We start from the raw sequence: 23,075 nt of genomic DNA on the forward strand, positions 1-23,075 counted from the left end.
CATTCTAGACTGTTAATGGTGCACTTACAATATCAGCATACGTTGTTGGTTTTTTATTTTTTTAGAAAACAAATGGTGCGCTTTCTACTGTCTCGGTCATGAGCAGAAGCGCTTCACAAAAATGAACCGAAACACAGCGAATATACTATTTCCCCTGGCCCCGACACGTTCATCATGGTAATTACTTGCTGGGGTTTTGCAAGCTTTATTGCGTGAGCTTTAACGGGGAACTCTTCCAGCACTCGCTGCTGTTGCTGGACACTTATCAAAGTCGAGCCACTCTTGACAGTTGCGGTAGGTCTTGTTTTTTTCCACTAGCATGGCAAATCCATTTCATCTCCATAATAATTGATGGATCTCTAAAATAAACAAATAAGGAGGAAGCCTAAACCAAGCCTGATGCCTGGTCTGGTTCTGAGCTTTAACCTGAAAATTTTCCCAAAATCGTAAATAAGTCGGAACCTGTCGGGCTCGGGCTGAAGTGCAAGGCTCTAAAGCGCAGCTTGTTGCATTGTAAGTGGCAAAAATACACACAAAATGATGTTAAAATGGCCATCCTGGCGGGTATCCTCATAAGCACTGTCTGTTTTTTCTAAAGCGAATGTAAACTGTTGCAAAAGAGTAAAGTTTCCAAAATGAAATTCGAGTTCTTATTCTAACTGAGTTCGATGATAATATTCAGTGATGTGATATGTTCTCTGTGTGGAGTAACGTCTGGCACAGTTGCAGCTGGTACTTATTACTGAAACAAGAATGCAAACAATAGCATTAATAGTCGTTAATTTTAGTTAATCCACTGAGGTCTAAGGGTATTTTTGGGGCCTGGAGAAGTTTTGTCATGCCCTGATATTTGTGCTTTTTTCAGTTGCTTATAAACATCTAAATGGCTAAAGTCTAATCTCACTGTAATCATCTAAAAGTCTAATCTCACTGTAATCAGCACAAACTGGGCTATAACAATATGTGAGCAGTATGTATATACATGATTGTGTTTTTGAGTAAACAATGTTTATGTGTGGTTAGTAAAAAACTAAAAATGTTTAATCACTTGAATAAGGCAATAAAACACATACAGAACATTTGTTTCCTTTCTAAATTATGTGAAAATCATCTTATTAACTCACTCACGGAAAACAATATATTGATTTAAATCTTCTAAGACACTTTTTGTTGGTAAAAGTCATATGTGAGTAGGCGTCAACTATCATGAATATCATTGTTATTTACACCTGAGAAGACAAAGGCCAGCATAATGAGCTGCATAATGAGCCTCTCAGTCAGCTGTGTGTCACTGAGAGGGAGGAGTTACAAGAAAGAATGTGGGGACAAAATAAATGTATATGATTTTATGTTTGTAGTTTATTAAGAATATATATTTAATTATCCCACAAAATAATTTAACATCTGCTATGATAATTTGAACAGATTTTTATCTTATTGTAAAATAATGGAACATTAGGAGAGCAGCATTAATACATGAGTACATTTCTAAGAGCTTGGTACATTTGTCACTGACCCACATAACTTTGGATTGAAACTCAAACCAGTATTGAATATCCATGTATTCATTTGTCTGGTATGTAACCTTGAATAATGAACTGTGTAATATACAGCCAGTCAGTCATTATTGCAAAATAAACTCTGGGAGTGAAGACCCCAACATGAAGCATTGCATGTATTGCGTAACATAATTAGAGCTTCTAAAGAACTGAGAAAGTTTTTAATGCTTTCACAGAAAGGTTGTATTACTGAAAATATTTTTTTTGTGTGTGTGTTATTGTTATTGAAAATAATTTGACTTGTAGTCAAAAGATTAATTTTCTCCTATAAAACACTAAAGCACAGCTGTGTGTCTGTGTGCCCCTGCTAATATCTCATATCTATCCAGACACTCTGTGTGTGTGTGTGTGTGTGTGTGTGTGCACGTGTCATGATAACATTTATAGATTTTGTGTTCTCTGGCATCCCGGTTACACAAGCTGTGCTCAAATCTGGGGCTGATGGCTTTCTCAGACCCTGACTTTTGCCTTTGTTTCCTGGTAAAAGTCTTCCTTCACAGATGTAGATTTTTCTGGTCTCATGTGGCTCTTCCTGTCTGTGTCTGTCTCTCTCCGTTTCTCTTTCCACCTCCGTCCGTCTGTCTCTCAGGATGTGTGTACCTGAGTGTCCGACCGGCTTTTTCCGTGACGATAAGAAGCGCTGTAAGAAGTGTTCTCCGCTGTGCGAGTCTTGCATGGGCAGCCGCAGCGATCAGTGCTCAGCCTGCCGCCCGGGACTGTACCTCGTGGAGGGAGGAAACAACTGCATCAGCTCCTGTCCTGACGGCTTCTACTTGGACCTGGGCAAGTCACACTTCATCTCGCTTCAGAAAACCCCACATACTGATTGTTGTTGAATTTGAGACCTCATGTGGCTGTTCTCTCGCAGACTCCACCATGTGCCGGAAATGCCGAGAGAATTGCAAGAAATGCACGTCTGCAAACATCTGCACAGAATGCCAGACTGGTCTCAGGTAATTCAGCCCATAGCAAGTACGGTATTCCACCTCCTACAGGTTTTTTTTTTGGCCAGTAAGTGAAATGCAGACAGAATCTTGGACTAAAATTACTGATACTTTCCTACATTGGGCTTTCAAAATAAAGCCACGCTGGCTAAATGCTGAATTATCACTGGAAACATCCTGTTACACACGGTGTAGTCGTTGGGTTCAGATGTATGTTGAAATACTGTCTCTAGAGAGCGATTTGGCTTGAGCTTTTCCTACTCCTCTCTGACGTTCGATAAAGAGGTGGAAAAAACAGACAGAGAGAAGAAAAACAGGTCATGGCACAAAATCTGGAGTAATGCGCTGCAGCTGCTCTGTGAATGGCTTTGAAATATTCTCTGAATACACGTAAAGGTTTTTCGCCCACTCATCTGGACTTGTAATCCGTCGTTGTTGATCTTCTTAGACTTGTTTAGACTACAGAAGGTATGAAGGAGAATGGCAAGGCAAAAACGCAGATGAGATGAATTTTTCAGTCTGCAGTTTCTCTCGGTTTAAGGTTGCAATTACAGTCTTTGTTGTTATTCATATGGCTAGTCATTCTTTGCTGTTTTGGGGAAACTTTATTAGTCTAGATGGTATGAGTTTAGATGGTAGCCCTTTCCTATGGGAAAATGTAATTGTGATTAAAAAACATCTGTACACCAATCATTTTGAGAATATTAAATATTTAATGCTATTTTAGCAACCATTTATTTTTGAAATGTTGAAACTGGCAACTGAATATGTTCATTTAGTCAAATTAATAAAAATAAAAAAAGCAATTAATAAAAGTCTAATTAAGCCACACTTAAATTTCATAAGGGATTAAAAAAGAAATCGGTAAAATTATAACTGAATTTTCTTGAGTGTTTACATTTTGACACCATTTAATTTGCCTGATTGTTCCATTCATTTGCAATTTAAAAGGTTTATTGTTATTATTATATTTTACTCACAAATAGCAGTTTCTACCCAAAATATAATAAAATATTTTTGAGCTTAAATTTTTATTTTATTTTATTCAAACCTTTCAAATGTCTTCATAAATCAAGGTTCTCCAAGACCTCGGGAATCCTGGTTCTTGAAATGGTGTTTGTAGACGAAATCGAAAATAAAGCCAGTTTACAGTCTTGATTTTTGTTAAGGTTTTATCAAATTTTATTGCTTGTTTTGTCTTATTTAAAGTAGTTTTAAGTCATCTTGTCGCCCTCTTGGAGGTTTGCCGAGGCCCCCAGTGGGTCCCAGGTCCTGGATGAAAGCCAGTGCCTAAATATTTAGTTTTTTTAGGTCCACCTGCTTCCACCATTATTATTATTCTGCACAACCAACAATGATAATGTACATTTTCAGGGGTTTTTACTTTGTAAATTCACTGTTTTTTCCCTTGGTATTCCCTGGCGCCTGTTTTTAATGCACCTCAGTTTTTTCATGGAACCCTATTGAATAATTCCCTCTCCATCTGTCTCTCTCTCTCTCTGTCTTTCTGCTAGTCTACAGGGGAATAAGTGTCAGCTGAGCTGTGAACCTGGCACCTATTATAATGGGCACAGACGAGCATGTGAAAAGTGCCACTCAACTTGTGCCACCTGTGCAGGTAAACACCTGTATTTATGGTACTTTATTTTCCATTTGGGTTTGCATTATGATCTTTTGCTTAAAACCCATTTCTAAAATATAACTTCCAGTAGTTGTTTTCTATATTCTTTTGAAGAGAACACTGTTTGGCTATCCCTTTTTGTATCTTATTTATTCATTTATTTTCATGGTAATGTAAACACACATTTAAGTTTGAAATTTGCATCCAAAAATGAAAAGAGGATATAATCATCCTGGGAACAAAAAAAAATTGCACTGTATAATGTCATTTTGAAGTTCTAGACTTAGCAAGACTGTGAAGTGCCTTCTGAGACTATTACATCAGCACTGTTCTCTCCAGCATCCAGAAATGGCAGCTAATTACTAAGGCTTTACAGAACAACCAGTGCTTTGCTTCTGAATATAGTTTATCCAGCACAGTTACTGTTGCTAGCTCAGATTCTGTCCCAGATTTTAACCACAGATTTTAAGTCTTTATTGTAACGACTCACTCATAATTGTCAAAGAATCACTGGTCACAAAAAGCTTTTCTGTTCAAGTCACTAGGATGAATTAAAGTTCTTCCTAGATGTGTAATAGTTGGGTAATTAAAGTAATAAACACCATTGTAAATGCCCTTTAGAGTCAACTCTCAATCCAAGGAAGCACATTTTCACCAAATAAGAAAAAAAAGCTCATGTTTTGGTAAAATAAGTCAAAATTATGATGCGTTTTGAAATGTAAAGTTATTAAATTTAGGTTAAATTCAAATCTTAAAATTTCCATTTTATTATGACCTTGCATTTGAGTTAGAATGCTAATGCTAATTATTAATGATCATTTATAGGATAATTTATCGAGACATTCTGTTTATTCTTTAATATTATTGTACTCGTTCATTCGGGTGTTTATGTCGGCCGTTAGCATATTTTATGGTCACATTCTTGTCAGTCTTGGTCAATCTCAAAGATGAATCTAAGAGTAAAAGATGCATACCTGACCTTAGAAAAAACATAGTATAGAGTGATGAGACACACAACACACTACTGGCTCTCTGGCTACAGAACCACCCCGATCTTCTTGCAAGATTTCCTTAAGTACTCAGCCCAAGACAAAAATCCCCCGAAATGGAGAAAGGAACTGACAGTTTGAATTTTTATTGATCAAAGTAACACCTTTTGGGACATACAGTAATTTGCATGAAGACAGTGAGACCCTTTACAGTCAAACGACATCAAACACATGAACAGTTGCATTGTTATTAACTCTGATTAAGAACAGTGGTTTCTGTGATCTCTGAAGTGTCCTATGTTTAGATGGAAATTTGGAGAGAGAGGGGGAGAGTGAGTGAGTGAGTGAGTGAAGGAAGTGGATAGATGAGAAGGACAGTTCTCTCACATCTTCTCTCAGTGAGATGTGGAAACAGATGTCTGTATTTGAAAACACTGTGTGCGTATTGTCTGTCTCAAAAGATCAAAGCGTCTGAGGCTCTGTAATTCTTACAACGTCATAATTCTGAGATGAAATAATTAATTTAATAAGTTAATAAATCGCCTTGCGTGATTCATTTTAACTCTCTCCTCCCATACATTTTGCGTCTGAAGGGCAAACTCCTACAAATGCATATTGAATAAAGTCCACGCCTTTTCAGCACCAATTCTTCACTTTATAAAATCCTGACAGTATTATTTTAAGACGGTTTGCGCTGGTGATAGCTGTTATGATATTAACATATTTCTTAATCATTTATGAATTTTTGTCCATTTTGATTTCAGTTTTACCCATCTCTTCTTTTTGTCATACTTTTTGACTTGTCACTTTCAACTTCATCACATAATTGACTTACTTGTGGTCATACTTGTGTTGGGGTATGTCATAGTTTTTGTTATAATTTTGACAATCTATGTTAATTTCAGCTTTATCACATAACTGTGACTTAATGTGTCAATTCTGTCATAATTTTGACTTTTCAGTTATAACTTTATCAAAATTGTGACTCAGTTTTGACTTATACAAACATAAATCAGTATGAGATATATAGCATATGGCAGAAATGTGCTTCCATATAAACGTCTCAGCTCAGGGAATTAATTCGTTTTAACATTAGCTCCCATCCATAATGATGTGTACCTTTTAAAATTAGTTTCACAACAAGTTATTTGTGTTTTTGTAAACGATACACTCATGTCAGTGGCTTCCAAGCATTTTCAGAGGAAACCCTTTCCGGAAGAATGTCTCTGTGTGTACATTCCAAAGGTTATTCCAAGTTATTTGTGGTCTGTCTTTTTGGGAACATGATGGTATTCCCTGTGCTCAGGAACTGGCATGGAAGCGTGTAATGTGTGCGCTCTGGGCTATTACTTTGAGGAGTGGCGCTGCGTCTCCAGCTGCAGTGTGGGATATTACTTGGCAGAACAAACAGCAGACAACGGAGATGTCCAGAAGTCCTGTAAAAAGTCAGTATTTCACTACTAAATGTGACATCCGAGAAAGTGTTTACATTTAAAGCTGTAGCGAAGCGTAACGGCTGTGATTGTGCCTGCAGGTGTGATCATAGCTGCTACGCCTGCGCAGGTCCGGGCGAGAGGAACTGCAGCACCTGCGTGAGCGGCTACAACCTGGAAAACGGCGTGTGTGTCATCAGCACCATCTGCAAAGATGGTGAGTACTGTAGAGTCAACCCGGCTAGCTTTGGGCTAGCTCTTTTAATTTTGTGTTTTCTTTAAACCAGTTTCTGAATCTTAGAAAATAAATTTTTGCATGGGGTTGAATCATGGTCTGTTTGTTTTGTTTCTCTAATGTTGGAAAGATGTGTCCAGATTACATTTCATCCCAAAATAACAAGAAAATTATATTTTGCAAATACTTGATTGGTTTACTTAATGTTTGGGGTCAATGCATGTGTTTTTACAAGTCGATTATGCCAATCGTGGCTACATTTATTTGATCAAAAAAGCAGTATAATTAATATTGTAAAACATAATTACAATTTAAAAGAACTGTTTTCTATTTGAATATATTTTTAAAATCTAAACTTATTACTGAGATGAAAAGCTAAATTTCAGTTCAAGTCTTCATTGTCATATTATACTTCAGAAATGCTGGTTTTCTGCCTTAACCTGTTAAATGTCACCCCGTCCCGTATACGGGACACCTACGTTGACTATACTATATTACAATCAAATCTAATCTAATCTTGACAAACTATATATTGTTGGAAAGGTTTAAGACCCCCAAATATATATTTTACCAATATTGTTTGTTAAAAATTATGTAGGAAAAGTAATAGATGAATTTATGACAAGAGTGCACCCTCAGAAATCTACATTACAAAAGGAGCTTTGACCTTTGTTTAAAAAAAAGACTTCCTCGTTGCCTTTTTCTCTATCACATTTTAGAAATCATCAGAAGCTATATATCACAGACATTGCATTACCATGTAAATGGTACATCAAAATCATGTTACAAAATGTTTTCAGTCATGAATTATAAAAATTTAGGTTTGTATCATGCACATTCATCTCTATCTTCAAAAACGTGAGTGACAGTTAACAGGTTAAGAAAGATTTAATATTGATAATAATAATAACAATGATGTACAAATTCCTTGTAATATAAAATAAATATAAAAAATGTATGCAAAATATTAATAAAAAAAAAAAAAAAAAAAAAAAATCTGATTTTGAGGTGAAATGTGTCCAGATATTTCAGGCCGATTTATTCTCTAAATATTAATTTGGGGATCCTTGAGTTCAATATGGACTACATTTTAACAGAAGAGTGCAATGTCTGCTTTTTCTAGCAAATGACAATAAAGTTACACTGTCAGCCTGTGACACTGTAAAAAAAGGTTTCTTTTGAACGCTTTCTAAATGTTTGTTTTCCTTTTCTTCCCGATGATCTTTCCTTCAAATCTTTTTATCCTGGATTCCAATCACACCTGGATATCCTCCTCCGTCGACCAATCAACTGGATTATAAAAAAATAAACAAACCCAACAAAACAACATTTGCCCGTCATCTCTCACTGTGGCCTGATCTGCATCATTTCCTGTCCGCTGCCCAATCGCGTGCTGTCTCTCTGCTCCTCTCTCCTCTTCCTGCTCTCTGGAAAGCAAATGAAGAATCATGGGCGGAGGGAAGCTTCTGTGTGCTAGTGAAAAAGAACAATCTGTGCCAGAGGAAGGTTCTGCAGCAGCTCTGCTGTAGAACATGTTCTCAAAAGGGCTGAAGGAACTTTTCCGGCCCCACTTGCCACTCACGTTCCGCTAATTTATATTCCAGTTGGGTACCTCGAAAATGGGACTACATCGTGAGGTTTCCCGATGCCAGAACTACAACAAACCTACCTTTATCTCTGTGTGTCTGTATGTGTGTGTGAATGCGAGTGTGTTGACAGAAGCTGTCAGGGTGGTGCGACTGGGATCAGTAATAAACAGCAAATCATACATGTCAGTATTTTGTGACCAAAGCATGGATGCCAAATTTTTTTACCTTTTTCTTCGTTCTGGGTCCAAGAGAAGAATTTGGAGCGACATGCTGAGCGTTGAAGCGGCGGTTCTTTATTTTTCCACAGTTTCACGCATGATGACGACAACAATGATCAAAGCCAGTTTGTGCATACTCTGAAATAAAACGCACTCAGAGAACCTCTGCAAGACCTCTGTGAGCAAAGGGACGAATAAACCATAGCACAGGTTCATCCACTGACCCTCATAACTGCGGTCAAATCAATAGTTGACTCCGGAGTTACAAGGTACAATAAGTACTTCCTGAAGCGATAAGTATTGTACTAACACTAACGACCTGCCGTTTCGCCGAGCAAATAAGATGAATGCGTCACGTCAGGTGGTCTCACTGTTCAGAAATTCTTCACCTCAGGCTCATATCTCATACCTGTTTTTGTGTGCATGTGTGCGTGACTGTTTTTGTGTTTCATCAACATTGCATAAGTGGAAAAATAGGTTTTCGTGAAACTTAAACATAAATAAGTGATCCCTGAAGAATCGAATAGTTGACTGGGTTGAAGCACAGGTTTTAGTCGTGGTAGCTAAATGAGGTTTGAAACGCGTTAAATTCATTTGATCTCATAAGGCCATCGTTTATTTTTAAAACAAATCCCTAAGCGTTTATTTTTATATCTCGCCATTTAAAAAAAACCTCTAAAATATTGAAATTATTCATGTGAAATAAGGAACTTTATTTACAGCCCAGTGTCCATTTCAGCCGCTTTCCTCTGGAACTATTTATATTTTATTGATTCGTCTTAAAAATTAAATGTTAAACTGCTCGACTTTGAAATGGCCATCTAAAATAGTTCTTTATTCCAGGTCCTTGTGAAAGTAACAAGTCTGTGATTCACATACGTAACTGGTGCTATTGACGTAATGGAGTTATTAGAGAATGTTTTTGAATTCACATTTCCAACAAATATTTATGAGTTCAAATCGAGTGTCTAGATTTTCGGTTGATCATAATGGCTGTATTTACTGTATGTCCCTATTGCAGTATTTTGGGAAACTGTAAAAATATTTGAGGGGAGTATATTACATTTTAATAAAGGTCAGAAACGAGGTGAAATGTTTAGTTATACTAATAGTACTACACAACACAAATTAGACTTCTACATTCATTAAGGACATGTTTGACCAATCCGCTTTTGCGCAATGTTAAGGGGATTTCTATGTCTTTTATTTATGAATGATGTGGTTTAAGGTGACGTAGCCTTTTATTTATGAAAAAGATTTATAAATGGTTATAGTTCAAGTGAATTGTGTTTTGTGGATGGGATTGTCCAACCACTTCATGCTAATTGTGTTTATTCATGACACAAAAAAAGTTGTAGTATGATTGTACGTTTTCTGCCAACTCAATTCATGCAACGTTACATAACTAATGTTATATAGGATTACGAGAATCAGTCTATGTTCAGATGTGTTACATTTACTCTGTTCTGGCAACGTTTTTTCTTAATGTATATATGTATTTTTATCACTGTTAACCTTAAATATATTTTGCACCCACGTTCAATTGAAATAAGGGGAAAATGGATGATCGAGTTTTCTAAAATTATTTTATATTTCTGTTTTTAGCCAACTGCCATGAACAGTTAGTCTAGATGATGAAGATGTGTTGTAGTCGGGGCCAAGAAAAATGTTTTATCATGTAGAGAAGACTGGACGAAACGAATGGTTTACTGATCTTTTTATTAATGAACTTTAAAATAAAAACAAGAGATTAAAAGAGACTACTTTTGTTTACTCGTTTAAAGTCTGGGCTACTTTCTGAGAAGTCAGACTTGGTGGATAAATTGGGTGAAACAATGGCACAGCAGTGACCCGACTCATATATAGAGTTCAGAAAGTCCTAGAGCTTTTTTGACTTGGATCCGTATTAGACTTGTGCTGGTCGATGCGATATATCACTGTAATGAATATGCACAATATTGTTATTGTGGGCACTTCTAAATACCGTGAATAATTATATATTACAAATTATTCAGAATTTGGAATGCATTTTAGGAATACTATTCCCATTTTATTGTAAATTTACATTTAACATTAGGGCTTCATTTTTAACATTAGTTAATTCATTAGGTAACAAACTGCCAATGAACAATTCTTCTGAACATTCATTCATCTTAAGTATTCCAATATTTAATAACACGTTGAGAAAATCTAAAGTTGCTACTATTTATGAACTGAGTTAATATGAACTAAAACTTTTATTTTTTAACCAAGATTATTAACTTCTGTAGCAAATGTAGCTATTGCTCACTGTGAATGTTAATGGCGAACTAAAGAGATCTTATTGTAAAGTGATACCTATGAGTCTTTATAGTTCTTTTGCATTTTAATCGGTGCAAAACTTAACTTTATATATTTTTCTGTATTGCTTTATTGTATTTAAATGTTGAGCTATTTTTGTTGTAAGAAAAACATATTTTTTAACCTGTTTTACTGTATTATGAGCACTTTTTATTAAAACTAAATTTCAATACCGTGATAATACTGTTTACCGTGATAAAAACATGAGCAATTAATTGCAAGAGGAAATTTTGCTAAATCGCACTCAGAAAATCACACAAAACTAGTGTTTTGGTGGCGAGTTTTACACTGACAAGCACCACTCAAATTTTCATTGTAAAAATCTTGTTGTCAAACTGCTTGTTTACTTTGACTTCAAGAAATATTGTTTAGAGTTTAATTCTTCTGGTGAACTGGTGTGAGAGTGATTCAACCTCTCCTTGTTTTCTTTACAAAAGGCCCTTTTGGTTTTAAAGAGAACAATTTAGCATTTGACTGAGAGAAATTCAACTTGAATGCGCAGTGGTCACAATGACTTTAAAAGAGACAATATATAAGCGCAGCCCCTTGTTCTGACCTGTGGCCGTTTCCTTTAGAACGAACATTTCTAAAATATTTGCAGCTCCCACACAACAATTGCTACTTTCCTGCGGTGGATAAACATGATAAAGCCATTACTATTGACACATGCTGTTTTACGTGTTACAGACCTTGCGATAAATATCAAAGCGTGAGTGAGAAATCTCATTTAACTGACATTGGCTTTGGAGCCATGTTTGGTCTAGTGATTGACAACTCAATTATGGTCATGTTGGGTCATGAGCGGCTGCTTCAGGACTGTCAGCATTGAGTGAATGGAGTGTATCAGAGCGTAAGCCTGAGGTCATCAGAAAGGTCAGCCAGCTGTAGATGTCCAGCTCACTCTAAAGGAAATCGAACAAATACATTGCTTAGCCTGGGGTTAAAGGTTAGCTCAATGTATTTAGCTTTTCTCACGTTCCCACAGCATCGCTTTGGGATAGTTTTGATGCATTCTGACACCTAAAGAGTGAAAAATATGTTTTGGTCATACTAACAAAGGTGTCAGTTTAACTGTGTATGTGCAATATTTTTTTACTGTGGTCAGTTTTTTGCAACTCACAAAATTAATTATTTTTATTTAGCTTTCAGTTTCTAAGGCCAGCTGATTTTATGAGGGCAATCTTCATAAGCTGTCTTACTTCTTGAGAGTGCTCTGATTTATGAATCCTGCATGTGCATGGCCTTTGAATTGTCTGCAATCATTAACGTCAGCAGGTCAATCCTTCAACCAGGAGCCTTTCCTATTCATGCTAAAGCTCTGAACAGGTAAGCACTTTGGTTTCCCTCTCTTTTTCTATCTATATATGTATTTCTTGGTTTTGTTTAGTTTTTTCTTGTTTGCTTGCTTTTTTGTTATCTTGTTTAAATGTATTTCCTACATGTTTTGTTTGCTTGTTTCCATGTATTTGTTTCATTAGATTGTTGTATTTGCTTGTTTTTTGATTTTGTGTTTATTGTATTTGTTCTGTTTGCTTGTTTCTTTTTTGCTTGTGTGTTTAATCTACTTTGCAATAGTTGTTTTTGTTTGTTTCGTTAGCTTGTTTTATTTGTTTGTTTGCATGTATTTGTATTTGTTTTTGTTTTGCTTCTTTCATTTGCTTGCTTGTTTGTATTTGTGTGGTTTGCTTGATTTGTTAGCATGTTTGATTTTCAAATTTGCTCATTTGTATTTTATTTTTTTATTTTCGATCAGCTTGCTTTTTTTTTTTTTTCTTGTTTTCCCCTACTTTTCTTAAACATGCATTCAGGGAAATGTTAGTTATTTCTGATGCTACCTACATAAATATACTAATATAAGCACTGAATTTATTAAACAAAGCATTTGTTCACCACTGCTAATACAATTTTAGTGTCTACCTACACTAGTAGAAGTGGGATATTCTAGTTAAGCATCTCTGATGTGTTATCTGTAATTTTTTTTATTAGGGGAATATTTAAGTAAACCTGATAAATGTGACCTGTGTTCCTCATCCTGCTCGAAGTGCACTGGACCTGAGAGTAAAGACTGCATCAGCTGTGAGGTGTGAACAAATCACCACAGAACCACAGTCAAATAAAGTCCCAGTGAGACAAGAGGTGCACTGTGTGGGGACAGATTTCAGTTTTTATTCTTTGGCAGGCTCTTGATAATGGACAATGTGTGATCAGCTGTGTACAAGGGGAGAGACAGTTTCATCTTTGCCACCACACATGCCTCGAATCTACAGACGAGGGGCCTGACAAATGTACTTGCTGTAGAAAAGGTAAACAGTCATGGCTGCCTCACAAAATAGAAAAAAATACAAGCTCTTAACATTGTCCTTTCTGTTTGTTTTCACACAGATCGATTTGGAGTGGAGTGGTACCTCTTTGAAGGGGAGTGTCGTGAAACCTGTCCAGAGGGCTATTTACATTCCTCAAAGGGAACATGTGATCCCTGCCCTCCAAACTGCACTGTGTGTACTTCTACAGACCACTGTCTCCACTGCACCCCCTCTTACTACCCTAAAGAAGGGTACGTGTGCCAAACTGGAGTGTGGACGGGGTCAGTTGCATCATAACTGTTCTTGAATGTTCTCTTTTGCTCGCTTGGCCTTGTCCATTTCTTTTTTGTGATTTTAAGATTCTGGTTACTTTTTTTTGGAATGTGAGTGAGATTTATGAGAAAATTCTTCTGAAAATCGAATTAGTGGTTGAGCTGTAGGCGCAGTGTTGAAATCACAGTGCCATTGCCAAAATGTTTTTGTATTCGCTTTTTTGCCAGTTTTCACCTTAATTTTCCCAATGGATGAATCTCACAAAACCTGTCAAGAAATTACATACATATCGTATATATGATATATGGTGTATGTGTTTATACATTATGATAGTATATGTTATGCTGCTTGTGTTGTTGTTTGTATTGCTGCTCTATCAGTGAAAATATGGGGGTGGTAAAAATGTTTTAAATGTTTTTGAAAAAGGTATCTTCTGCACACCAAGGCATAAAAATACATAAAAAAATTCAGTAAAAACAATATTGCAACATACTGTTTTCTAATTCCTGTGATGTGAAGCTGGTTTTTCAGCATCCTTACTCCAGTTTTCAGTGTCACATTTATTATTTTTTAGCAACGCTGAAACCAATTGTGCGGATTAATATTTTATGGAAGTCGTGAGAATGTTTTTAGGACTTTTTGGTGAATAGAAAGTTTATAAGAAAAGCATTTTTGCATCTTTGCTCAAGAAAAGTATTTAAAAATTAAATCCTACTGACCCCATAATTTTGGCCAGTATTATAAAAAAGACACAGCAATTGTATATAGTGATTAAAAAAAAAAAAGGAAAAAAAAATGTACAGGAAGAAAACACTTTAAAAGGGTATAATGTACTAATGTGACACAAAATGCTAATGGATCTAAAAATACATGCATATATCTTTTGATTTTGCAGTGCTGTTTAACAAAGACATGTTTTCATGAGATTCACCCCACTAGACGGAAGACTTTTCTTTCATTTTGTGTGCTGAGCTAGATCGCTTTAGCTCATGTACGTATATCTGTAAATCTAACTGGATGTTGTTTGGCTTCTCACGACACCCACTGCTGTTTATCTAATCTTTTTCACAAATTGTTATCACGGTCAAAGATGCGCTGAGCATGAGGGAAGAGCTTGTCTGCAGAAGTCAGACTGAAATAGCAGCAGAAATGAGACCGTGGGGGAACAGAAATTCTTATCATTAGTTGCAGACATGTATAAACGGGTCCTGCGCTCTGGCCTCCAGGGCTCCCACACACGCAACCTCTGTCACACGTGCAAATACAGACATTATCTGGTTTTTATCTACATCTGTATTTCCTTTTCCATGTTAGCAAGACTAATTCTTCTGACTCGTGGTGTGACACTTGTATAGATGAAGCAGCTGACTGATCATGAAGACTGTGTAACCTTGTGAGGAGGGCTGTCAGCAATGCCTCACTGGTCAGTATATCATTATTTGGATGGATGTGTGCACAACAAGCATTGCTCATAAAGAACTGAAATGCATCATGTTTTCAGCAAAAAAAAAAAAATCATCCTCAGTATAAAAGTCTTGAAAACATCCGATCTAATATTCTGTTTAACATTAGCAGAGAGTACATTTTGAATTAAACCTGGGAATAATTTTTTAGCATTTTAAATATTATTTAAATGCACTATTTTCCATTCTTATGCTATTAACCCTATGAAGCCTAATCTAGCAAATTTTGTTACACAAATGTCTAGGGTCTCTAAATTATCAACTTGATCGAAACTTTACTAAAAACTTGTTGTACACAATCCTCTACATGCCTTCTGTCATTGGACTGATAGTTTACACTTTTTAGGCAAGTAAAGGCATTTTTTAATAATTTTAAAACATTTACTTCTATGCGTGTAGATGTGCACAAATGATAGGGGTTCCAGTATCTCATTCCATCGGTTATTATTCTCACAATTAGAGTATGTCTGGTGTGTCTCTGAAAATGTGTCAGGTTGTCTGCATCTGCACTTCCAGGCAGCATAATTTGGCATCACGGCTCAGAAAGTCGTGTCCACAGTGATGTGTCAAGATCAAAGTCGTGAAGAAAGAAACAGATACCCAGATAGCACACGTACGTCGCGGAGACGTCTGTGCGATGTCGTCTTTTGCATCTGGCAGATGTATATTTTAGGGCGTTTGCTCATCTGGCATACGTCGCCGAGACGTCCCTTCCAGCTGTTAAGATGACGCCTAGCCGATGTGTTCCAGACGTAAATGAATCAAAACGTCTAGAATTAGCTCTTTAAACGATGTTAATCAGATGTTCAAACGTCTGCCAGATGTCTGATTGATGTAGGACAGACATCGTTTTATCAAAACTTTCCCCTCCCATTATTTTAATAAAATACTCTTGCTAGGTTTTAAATAATCTTCCGTCATACATGTCATAATTACCAAATATAATGAACAAATAAACCAAATGATCAACTAAAGAACATACATTTGTTGATTTTATTAAATATATATATAACAGGCAAAAAAAAGGTTTTTTTTATACAGAACAAGTTTATACAAACAACAATACACTATTAGTAAAATATATACAGGCATTCAAAAAAAAAAAAAGTTAAATCCTCCCTGGGGCCAAGCGTAGGAAATCTTTTATAAATTTTTCCGCGTCTGCTTCGGTTGGAGACAGAAGGACGGGGTTCCTCATAGCTGAAGCTGTATGTAAGAAGAAACAATTACAAAAATGTAAAAAATACTTACATTTAAAATGAACGTTAGATATTTTTTCTTTATCTGGTTCGTCTGAATAAATCGGACAAAGTTATCTAAATAGCATAAAGAACAAATAATTTTAGCTGCTGGACGCCAACATAAAAAAAAACAAGGAGACAGCACGTGAACTATGCACGTGATTTAGGGTGCGTGCCTCAAAGCTCTCCCCGCGTTATTCAGCCTAGAGCCTAACCATGTGCCATGCTGTGCAGAATACACGTCTAGATTAGTTGCAAGAGAAGATTTGCTTAAGGTACGTGTAGATTTTGAAAGTAATCGTGTTCTGCCAGCGATCGGTTTTATAATAACTTCCAAATTACGTTGTGTATGATGACTATCACCTGTTTGTTAATCAGCGAGTAACGTTAGGCCTATACCAAGTTGTTTCGCGTGCGTATTGGTTGGGCTAATGGATTTCTAAAGGGCTTAACTGATGTTTTAAGTCTAATTTAAGTGTTTCACAAGTTATTTTTTTCTAAATATTTTTAATAATGGCTGATACCACGTCAGATTATGTTTAACCAATTTGTAACCGGTTATACATTATTTCTAGTTGTTCTGACAGCTCCGCCATTTATTCAATTGTTTGTATTTGTGTAACATTATTGAACTTACCTATTAGGAGTGCTCCGATTTGTGATTTTCGGATCCCTCTTTTGTCTCCCCTCCCGCACCAGTTCAACTGCCGGGCGACGTCAGTGGAGAACACCTTGGAGCAAATCCTCCATACAGTTTTCTTCATGCTCGGCCAGCCACTGATGGATAATCTGTTCACCTTCAACAGGTACATTTTGAAGTAATATTTTAGCATTAAATGGACCTGTATTCTATACACATCTAGTTAAAAGATTTTTTTTTTTGAAAGAAGCCTCTTATGTTCACCAAAGATGCATTTATTTAATTGAGAATGCAGTATAATTTAATTTCATGAAACTATTTATATGAACTATATTTAAATATTTTAAAATCTAACTTATTTTTGTAATGCAAAGCTGAATTTTCTCAGCAGGATATGGATCAAATCTATATGCTGATTTGTTGCTCAAGAAACATTTATTATTATTATCCAAGGTGAAAATGGTTGTACTGTGTTTTTCTGTAAACCATAGTGCACTGTTCGAACAGTGTTGTGTACTTACATTATCCCAAATGTTTCGAAGAATGTTTAAATCCAGAGAAATAAGTAATTTTAACTAGTGACATATGTTTTAATAGACTGGTGATAACCGCACAGAGTGGGATTATAATAAAACTTTCAAATGCATCTACTATGATACGCCAAAATAATATATGATTTTAACCACTGCAAATCAGTTGTATTTCTATTTTTTAAAGATTCTTTAAAAATAGTTATGGTTTTCATAAAATTATAATGAGTAGCAAAAACAGTTTTTGATGATAATTAACACTAAGATGAACCATTATTAATAACTGCCATTAATAATTGCTATTAACTGATAAGCATATTCTAATGATTTTTTTCATGTGACACTGGAGGCTGGATTAATGAGTATATAAAAATATTTAAAAATAACAGCTCATTATTTTTCAATAATAATTTTATACATTAGCAAGTAAATGCAGTACGCATTAGAGACTTCTTTCAGCAACATTTCAACTTAATCATTCCATGATTTTGACTAGTAGTGTGTATAAACATGCACACACATGTTTGCACACAAACATTTTGTTAGTAGTTGTAGGTTTGACTGTTTCAGTGATCTTACCATTCTCTGCATAAACCCTCTGTCTGCCAGTCTTTGTTCCAGCCTATCTAGGTCTGCAATAGATGCTAGAGGAAAGACACCACCCTCTTCCTCTTCAGCCATCAGCATTTGGGGTACAACACGCCTGTTCCCCACTAGAGACTGGACCAGTGAAGTCAGATGGTTGATCTTCATGTCCATTTTCTCTAGTGTTTCCAGAATTGCCCTTTCTACAGCTGCAACACAGAAGATAATTAAATTTTTTATGTAGCTTTAATGAATTAAATTATGCATTTTGCAACTTATTTAAATTAATAAATAACGTACATGTACATTGATTTGTTACAGTACTCAAGACTGGATTTTCCTGTCTCCCACAAGAAGTACCTGTAAGTATAAATTTACTGTAAGGTTTTAAATATTAGATGTAGTGTTACATGCATCTGCCTTGAGGTTATCAGAAGAATGTCACATTATTTAGGGTAAAATGTTTACCATTTTCAAAAAAAAAAAAAACAATTATCCTGACCCTTATATGCATTTCAGTGCTTTCTGGTTTGCTAAAGAGCCTTACTGGAGCTCAAAAGGGGAGTTGGTAAGTAAAAACTTAAAGCTGCAGTAGGGAACTTTTGACGCTCTAGCGGTTAATAAACAGAACTGCTTGCGTCTTGCGGAAGAACATCGTAGCCGGAACTACTTCTCTCTGTTTATGTCTATGAAGAATCACAAAGGTACTGGGTTACTCTGCCGCGGTACCCCCGAAGCACAAAAACACGGTTTGGAAAATGGATTCATGGTGTACTCGCTTATTATGTTCATTTTTTCTACATTTTGAACACAAACAAAGTTACGGACCGCAGCTCTGATTGGTTGTTTCTCAACGGGAACGATGTATTTCTGCAAATGGTAATAGGACACTGGGAGGAGCCAGAGGAGCTTGATTTTTACACAGATTATCTGTCTCATATTCTACTGTCAGGACATAATGACAGGTTTAACATGTAAAAAAATATTTTTTTTTACAAAAGTTCCCTACAGCACCTTTAAAGTAAGCTAATAATGATAATTTCAACATCAGAAATGTAACCGGACAGAAAAGGTGTGCTCTATGGATTGAACACAAAATATTATGTTATTCAGTTTTAGATTGTGCCAAGGGCTGTGAATTAGTGTTTTCTCCTCCTTATTTCTATTTAATGTTCTTTTACCTTGTGTGTTAGGTGGATGAGCACTCCAGCCGTCTCCATGATGGTCTACCTGAAAGACGCCCACTGGAGCTGAGAAAGATGGGAGTGGGTAAAATTTGCTTGTTACCAAAACAAATAAATACACCGTAAAATTAAAACCAATTTTCAGAAAAACATAAAACATCTTTGCCTCTTATAATAACTGTAATAAGAGTTTAGTTCAATTATTTTTACATTGACATCGACCAAAAATCTATATTGGTATTCTGTTGACAGCATGAGGACTCTGATGTGAATTTCACAATAGGAATCAGGGCTCACAAAATAAAAAAATCCCTGGTAGCCCTTCAGACAGGTACTCTTCAGATTTTGGTAGCCCGAAATATAATTTAACTAGCCTAAATAAAAAAAATAAAAAAGATTTCTTATACCATATAACAACATAATTAAATCTCCAATACTCCAATAACTGACTTAGTTTATCATGGTTTACAATTATTGTCAAAGTTATAAATAGTGCTGGGTATCGAGTTCGATTCTTTTTAGGCACCAACCGAATTGCCACGATACCATCCAATATCGATAAAACCTCTTGTCATTCGATACCAAACTTTGTTACCTAAAGGCTTAATCTTGTCAACATCAGTGAGCCAATAAACCTGCAGCACTAGGTGTGTTCGACAAGAAGCGGCAACGATTGATGTTGACATCCGCAAGAGCAATTCAAAAACCTACAAATCAGTCTGCTGTAACTCTCTTGGTCCTGTGCAGAGCTTTGTCAAGTTGAACACACCTCTACTTGTTTATACTCAGAAAGATGTTGCTCATACGTGAGGCTGTGGCATGAAAGCAATTTAGATTTTTTTTTTTCTCCTGCTTTACTAAAATCATAGCTACCATGATTTCTAAACTGATGGTATTTACCAAATAGTTTTTTTTATTTTTGGCGTAACTTCATTTTAAATTATTTTTGGAACATGATTAAAATGAACAATAATGCTGTCATGTCCTATTATACCCTTAATGTTTATATAACATTAAATCATGATATTTACTATGATTTGAAATTGTGTGCAGTTTGATTTAGTTTAATTCTACAAAAACGTGCAGGTTATTATTGTACTTTCAGAACAAACAACTTCCTGTGAATGTAGCAGTCCATCATGTCTGTATTCCTGGACATTGTTCATGTTATCAGACATTGTGTTTTTCCCCTTCTTAACTTACTCAGTGTTCTTCCTTGGTGTGCCCCTGAGGGTCTCAGGACAGAAAAGGTGTGCTCTGTGGATTAAACAGATCATGCATCTTATATTATCTGGTTTTAAATGCTGTGAATGAAGTTTTTCTCATTTTCATCTACTTATTCTGTTTAATGTTCTTGTACCTTGTGTGTCAGGTGGATGAGCACTCCAGCTGTCGCTATGATGGTCCGCCTGAGAGATGCCCGCTGGAGCTGAGAAAGATGGAGTGGGTGAGATTTGCTTGTTACTCAGACAAGTAAATGCACATTAAAATTCTAGCTAATTGAATTTCAGAAAATAATAAAAACAAAGAAAAATATGTATTAAAATCTATTTTTAAAGTAAAATCATGGCATCAATGCCATCCAGAAGAAAATAAGTCAGTAAATGGTAACGTACACAGTCAAAGCTTTTTGAACCGTAAGATTTTTAATGTTTTAAATAATTCTCTTGTGTTAACCAAGCTTGCATTTATGTATGCCAAAATACAGTAAAAGCACTAATATTGTGAAATATATTTTTACTATTTAAAAAATATGCTTTATACAGTAAAACAGGCCTTAAAGTTCTTTGACACTGTGCCGGATTTCCGATGTGCAGCATTTAATCCTTCATAAAAAATAAAAATCATAATAAAGAATCTTGTTGATTGATGTCACTTTTGAGTCCATGCGTTCGCCTACCAATTGTATGAGAAGTGCAACTTTCACTCTCAACCAAACTAACATTAGTAGCCAGTCAGAATGTTTTGCTTTTATAAACACGAGATGCGCATAATAGTATTCAATTACAGAGTCAGAGCCCTGATGAATGGAGAAGCGTGACAAAAAGCTGTGAGGGCGAAATGGTCAAATATATCCATCTAGAGCAAATTTACAAATTTAAACAGCTCAGAGTAATCATGTCATCTCCATAAGAATGATATGATTGCCAAAACATATTTACCGGGATTTCTGAAAAGGTCCTGTTCACCCATGATCTATTAATGGTAAACTTACCAGTGAAGACTGTATGGGGCTAAACTCTTCCTCTCTATACGCTTTGAATTTTATTTGCTTAACGTAATCTGGAAAAACCATGTGCATTATCTCACTAGATTTGTAACGTAAATCATTTATAAAACTTTGCCAACACAGCAGATACATCAACCTATGTCTAAATATGCCATTGTATTGGACATTGCGATTCCAAAATAAATGTTTCTGCACGTGGCAAAATATTAAAATTTTATGGATTTAAACATTGTTTAATCAAGCCATATTGCCCAGCCCTACTAGGTTATTAAAAAGCTGACTTTTCACAGTGTATGCTCCTAAACCAGGGGTGGCAAACGGCGGTCCTGAAGAGCCACAGCCCTGCACACCTGAACAAGCTATTCAAGGTCTGAAGGGTTACTAGAAATCTACAGGCAGGTTAGTTTTAATAAGGGTTGGAGCTGAACTCTGCTGCAGCTGTCTTAAACCCTTCTTACCCAGCTATTCATAGTAGATCATCATTTTATCATGTGTCCATTTGTGTCATTTCAGATTACAACACCGTTATAACGATCAAATGTAACTTACTCTGTGTTCTTCCTTGGTAGTCACCTGAGGGTCTCAAGACAGTAAAGGTGTGCTCTACGGATTAAACACAAAATATTATTCTGTTTTAGATTGTGTGAAGGGTTGTGAATGCTGCGGTCACACTAGACTTTGAGCTTGCAAAGTTTCCTTGGACGCAGCAACAATTATGATATGATGTCATACTCTGCAGTGTTGTTTAAAAAAACACTTAAAATCAACACACAATGCATAATGATACATTTAAAAGGTAAAAACACACAATCTACTCCACTTTCTCTCAGCGCTGCAGTTTAAAATTTTTTGCTGTGATGTATCAAACTGCTAATGGTGATACAGTTTCACGTGATGTGAATTCGCAAGTCAAGAGTCACCAAGATTGGAACTTTGGAATGCAGCGAAATGCGAAACTTTTCAAACAACTTAAGTTTCCGGCTTGATGCATTCGCATCCATATTAATGGAAGTCAATGGAAAGAATAATAATCTTTATTCTATTTAATGTTCTTTTACCTTGTGTGTCAGGTGGATGAGCACTCCAGCTGTCGCTATGATGGTCCGCCTGAGAGATGCCCACTGGAGCTGAGAAAGATGGAGTGGGTGAGATTTGCTTGTTACATTAAGCAAATTAACAAACTAAGGCCTGCAACACACTCAGTAGCCAGAATTACGTTTTATTTTTTTGGGGTGTAAAATCATGAGCCATGTGAAATCATGCAGATCAGTATAAAAAAATTTGAGGGGCATGGGGTTGGTGGTCATGATGTTTGAAGTCCAGGGTTTTTCCTGGGTCAAAAACGGTCTTCGGTGGAGGCTGACGGTCATCCACCCAGTAAAAAGAACTCTACCCATGTGATTTGCAAAATACTACAATATATTTTAAAAAATGCAATGAAACAGTATGTGAGTTTTGCTTATACTATTATTTAATGAAATATAAATCACTGTCAAGTAGGGCTGGACCAGAATATTTGATTATTTGAATATTCGTTTGGTGGGTTGGCATTAGTGTTGCTTTTGTCAATGAAAATTATGACTATATATCGTCGTCAACGAACCTTTATCATGTGACGAAAATGAGTCGAAACGCAACGTAAATGCTGGTCATGTGACAATGACTATAATTAATTGTATAATGCAGTATTGTTGACGA

At 35.9% G+C, this 23,075-nt stretch overlaps 1 protein-coding gene across 2 annotated transcripts in view; it reads left to right on the forward strand.

Moving 5' to 3' along the window:
- Positions 1-10,348, forward strand: part of LOC113107353 (proprotein convertase subtilisin/kexin type 5-like) — a 41,185-nt gene extending 30,837 nt beyond the window's left edge. The window contains exons 16-21 of one of the 2 annotated variants that reach the window (XM_026269800.1): positions 2,149-2,342; positions 2,428-2,512; positions 4,018-4,121; positions 6,420-6,558; positions 6,648-6,763; positions 8,226-10,348. In XM_026269800.1, coding sequence (XP_026125585.1) covers positions 2,149-2,342; positions 2,428-2,512; positions 4,018-4,121; positions 6,420-6,558; positions 6,648-6,763; positions 8,226-8,332 — 745 coding nt within the window. In that variant the 3' untranslated portion in view covers positions 8,333-10,348. Of the gene's footprint in view, positions 1-2,148; positions 2,343-2,427; positions 2,513-4,017; positions 4,122-6,419; positions 6,559-6,647; positions 6,764-8,216 lie in introns of both variants that reach the window. The other variant, XM_026269799.1, reaches the window with a different exon arrangement.
- The last annotated feature ends 12,727 nt before the right edge of the window (positions 10,349-23,075 follow it).

The sequence above is a fragment of the Carassius auratus genome, chromosome 8, assembly GCF_003368295.1.
Source record: "Carassius auratus strain Wakin chromosome 8, ASM336829v1, whole genome shotgun sequence".
NCBI lineage: Eukaryota > Metazoa > Chordata > Actinopteri > Cypriniformes > Cyprinidae > Carassius > Carassius auratus.